The sequence below is a fragment of the Apis dorsata genome, unplaced genomic scaffold, assembly GCF_000469605.1.
Source record: "Apis dorsata unplaced genomic scaffold, Apis dorsata 1.3 scaffold_326, whole genome shotgun sequence".
NCBI lineage: Eukaryota > Metazoa > Arthropoda > Insecta > Hymenoptera > Apidae > Apis > Apis dorsata.
Genome location: NW_006263594.1, coordinates 569,943 through 573,547, shown reverse-complemented (window position 1 = coordinate 573,547; position 3,605 = coordinate 569,943). Strand labels below are relative to the sequence as shown.

The 3,605-nt window shown below is 34.5% G+C and overlaps 1 protein-coding gene across 1 annotated transcript; it reads right to left on the bottom strand.

Moving 5' to 3' along the window:
• Positions 1 to 1,827: 1,827 nt before the first annotated feature.
• LOC116185916 lies at positions 1,828 to 2,948 on the bottom strand. The gene is made up of 4 exons (XM_031511529.1): positions 2,467 to 2,948; positions 2,329 to 2,407; positions 2,019 to 2,163; positions 1,828 to 1,921 (listed from the first exon to the last, which is right to left on the bottom strand). Exons 1-4 carry the CDS (start codon positions 2,556 to 2,558, stop codon positions 1,854 to 1,856), a joined length of 384 nt encoding a protein of 127 aa, XP_031367389.1. The 5' UTR covers positions 2,559 to 2,948; the 3' UTR covers positions 1,828 to 1,853.
• Between the last annotated feature and the right edge of the window lie 657 nt (positions 2,949 to 3,605).

The following is a 3,605-nucleotide window of genomic DNA, read 5'->3' as shown; positions in this document are numbered from 1 at the left end:
AATAAAATAATATAATATTAATATTAATTAGGGCGATTAAAGTCGCTCTAGATAAAATATCACATTATGGATCACTATAGTTGTTCTGCATAAAATGCCACTGACATATAATACTATAGGCAATTATAGTCTAGAGTCGCTTTGCATAAGATGCCATTGACGTATTTATGGGCGACTAAAGTCGTTCTGCATAAAATGCAATTGATTTAGTAGACACTATGCGACTACAATTGCTCTACAATTGCATAAGATGCCACTAATATGCTAAAAGAGACTATAGTCGTTCTATATAAGATTGACATATAATATTAATTGACGTATAAAATTAATTATAATAAAATAATATAATATTAATATTAATTAGGGCGATTAAAGTCGCTCTAGATAAAATATCACTGATACATTATGGATCACTATAATTGTTCTGCATAAAATGCCACTGACAAATAATACTATAGGCAATTATAGTCTAGAGTCACTTTGCATAAGATGCCATTGACGTATAATACTATGGGCGACTATAGTCACTCTACATAGAATGCAATTGATGCACTATGGACGACTATAATATTATGGGCGACTATAATCTGCGACTATAGCTCTGCAAAGGATGCCACTGATATACTATAGGCGATTAAAGTCGCTTTAGATAAAATATCACTGATATGGGCGGCTATAGTCGCTCTGTATAAAATGCCATTCATATATTGTGAGTAACTCTGCATATATATGACGAGCGATTGGAATTATTGTACATCGAGTATCTTTCTCTGGAAATCCATATTTCATTTTTATCATTCGTTTCTCACGAGATTCCTCGATAATAAAAATCATCAAAAAAAAAAAAAAATAAATAAATGCAGCCGCTGACGATCTTTCACGACCGTGCACATTTTTGCCATGGCGGAGAAATCGCCCGTAGCGAAAGGGTTGAGAAGAGTCGCGACAGTTTCCAGTCCTGAGCGACAATTTCGAGCGATATAGCGCGTCGTTCGTTTATTTTTTGCGCTCCAGGTTAGGAGATCAGGCGTCGAAACTATCGAAACGGTTTGAACACTGGGAGAGAACTCTGTGGTAGCAAGAAAGTGGTAGCAAAGATTTGAAGGAAATTTTAATTGGGAGGACGACGATCGTTCGGGTGCATCGAGAAAGTTCGACGAGGAGACGAGTGAGAGGAATCGTTCGACGAAAGTCCGATCCAGAGAAAGAATCGGCGGAAAGATCGGGAGTCACTCGATTGAAACAATCGGCTAATCTTGTGCCTAATTCACGTAATAAAATCTTGAATTTAGAAAAAAATGGGAAAGAACTTATTTGCACAGCTAATAATATACTTTTGCAAAGTTTTGCGAATCAAATATGGCAGTAAAATAAAGTAAAAAGTTTCTACTTTTCGTATGTCCAACTCTTATCACGTGGAACATGTATAAAGTCATCGATATATCATCGTGTGAATTTCTAATGCTTTAAATTTAATTTAAAAAAAAAAAATATCGATAATTTATAACGAAAAAATTAAATTAAAATAAATATTTCGAAACGTTATAAAAATTGAAAAATGCTTCTTAATAAATTTACGAAATAATTCTCAACCTTGAAATGGGATCGATCGATTCTCTGCCTATATACGCATTATTTCGTTTAATCTATAAACGTTTAAAAACAGGATTTAACATTTCAATGTATTACATTATATGTCATATCGAAACAATTATTTTTTACACATTTGAATTTTGTCCACTTAATATAATACAATAATTAAAATTCAAACATTTCCCTCGAACGAGTTCACTTCAAACTTCGAATCAACGAAAGTGTGCAAAAGCAACAAAGTGCGGAATCACCAACAGTTTCTACTTACGACTCTTCCCTTTCACGGCTAGCGCCGTCAACGCGGCCAATTTACTAACGCTCGGCTTGCCTGCTTGCAATCACAATTTTCGATCATCGAAGTAGACGGTATCTCTTTATAATACACTCGTGACAACGGTGAAACGTTAAAGGAAAGGATCACTCACTTTGCCAGACCGGCACCTCTTCCTGATACTTTTCCACGGAATACGTGCAATAGAAGAAGATTATCTTTCTCTCGAGACTCGTTATTCCGTAAAGATCGAGTACCAAAAAATTCAGCAGCTTGTCCTCCAAGTATCGATTGTTTGCCTGTAAAAAAATTATTCGAATTCCTCGAGATAGGGAGAAAGGAGGAGGGAGAAAAGTTGAGAAAGAAAAGTATTGCGTCGTGTTATTTTATGGCGTTATACGTGTATATATATATATATATATGTATAGTAGAAACGTTTATAGGCGCATTGTTGCCACATTTACGTTCAAAAGTTTGTAGAACTGAAGCTCGTAGCCAGGTATTCCTAAAAATTTCATCACTTTGTCCCGTATCCACATCACTCTGCGAAAATTAATTAATTTCAATTTATTAAAATTCATTTTATTCCGATGTTGTTATACCGATAATCCAGATGTATTATGGAAAGTCTCTCCAAATCGTAAAAATCCTCGTCGTCCTCGGTATGAATAATTTCCTCTTCCGATTCGGTCATATTTTTCTCTCTCTAATATCAAATATTGATAAAACAATAATTCTCTCTTTATATATATATATATATATCTAGAATAAATAATTTTCTCAATAAATATTCCTTCACAGTAACGAGTTTTTCGAATTCATCTTCGAAGAGAGAGGTTGCACGCACTTTAACCTACAACTTTCGTACTTCGTGAATCGATTAAACAGCACGAGTTACGAGCGTATCTTGATGTATCGATGTTGCCATAGCGAACAAACGATATCCACGCATATACCGAGAAGTTCAAACATTCTCGAGATCTCGAGGCGTTGGAGACGGAGATGGGTCGAATGAAACGAGGGATTTTTCGCAATTTCGAAAGGAAATGTGTATTTAAAAATCGTCAAGTGTACGTGTATGTGTGTATGTGTGCGTGTGTTGTCATTGTTACATAAAGTTACACAATTTGATTATTATAATTGCTTACTAAACATTCGTTGGACGCATTCTAACGAATCTAATAACAACAAAGTTTTTCGAAACCCTGTTTCCTCGTCGTTCGATCGATCGATCGGATTAATTCGATTCTTCTCGATCAACCACGATATTTCTATACGCAATATTTACGAGTTTTAAAGAGAAATATTACGTGTAATATTTATACTCTACGTAGCGTTAGTTTCTTTAATTACAAACCAAAGAGAGAGAGAAATGAAAGAAAAATGAATCGATCCAACCCTTCCCTTTCTTATCAACTTTATCAATTTCAAATTTTATTTATTAAATAACAAATTAAATAATATAATTAAAAATATATAATTTTATTTCTTCGTCAAAATTATCAATTCTCGAATTCTCGATCTCGGAGAGAAGAAGAAAAAGGACACTTTTTTATCAATTCCCACGCGCGATATTATTGTTGTTGATCGAAGATCGGTTGGATCGAGAGAATGAAAGGAGAGAATAAGAGAAAAGAGAAACGGCATCGCATCACAGATTTTTTAAATTCTAAAAGTTAGTTCTAAGAGAAAACCACCCCTTACATCTTCCCCTCCAAGGTTTCGTTCTTCCTCTCGAACG

Coding starts and splice junctions, on each gene's coding strand:
- LOC116185916 (XM_031511529.1), bottom strand. CDS start 2,558: ATGACCGAATCGGAAGAGGAAATTATTCATACCGAGGACGACGAGGAT. Junction 2,164..2,328: donor AGTTCTACAAACTTTTGAAC/GTAAATGTGGCA, acceptor ATTTTTTTACAG/GCAAACAATCGATACTTGGA. Junction 1,922..2,018: donor AGAGGTGCCGGTCTGGCAAA/GTGAGTGATCCT, acceptor GATTGCAAGCAG/GCAAGCCGAGCGTTAGTAAA.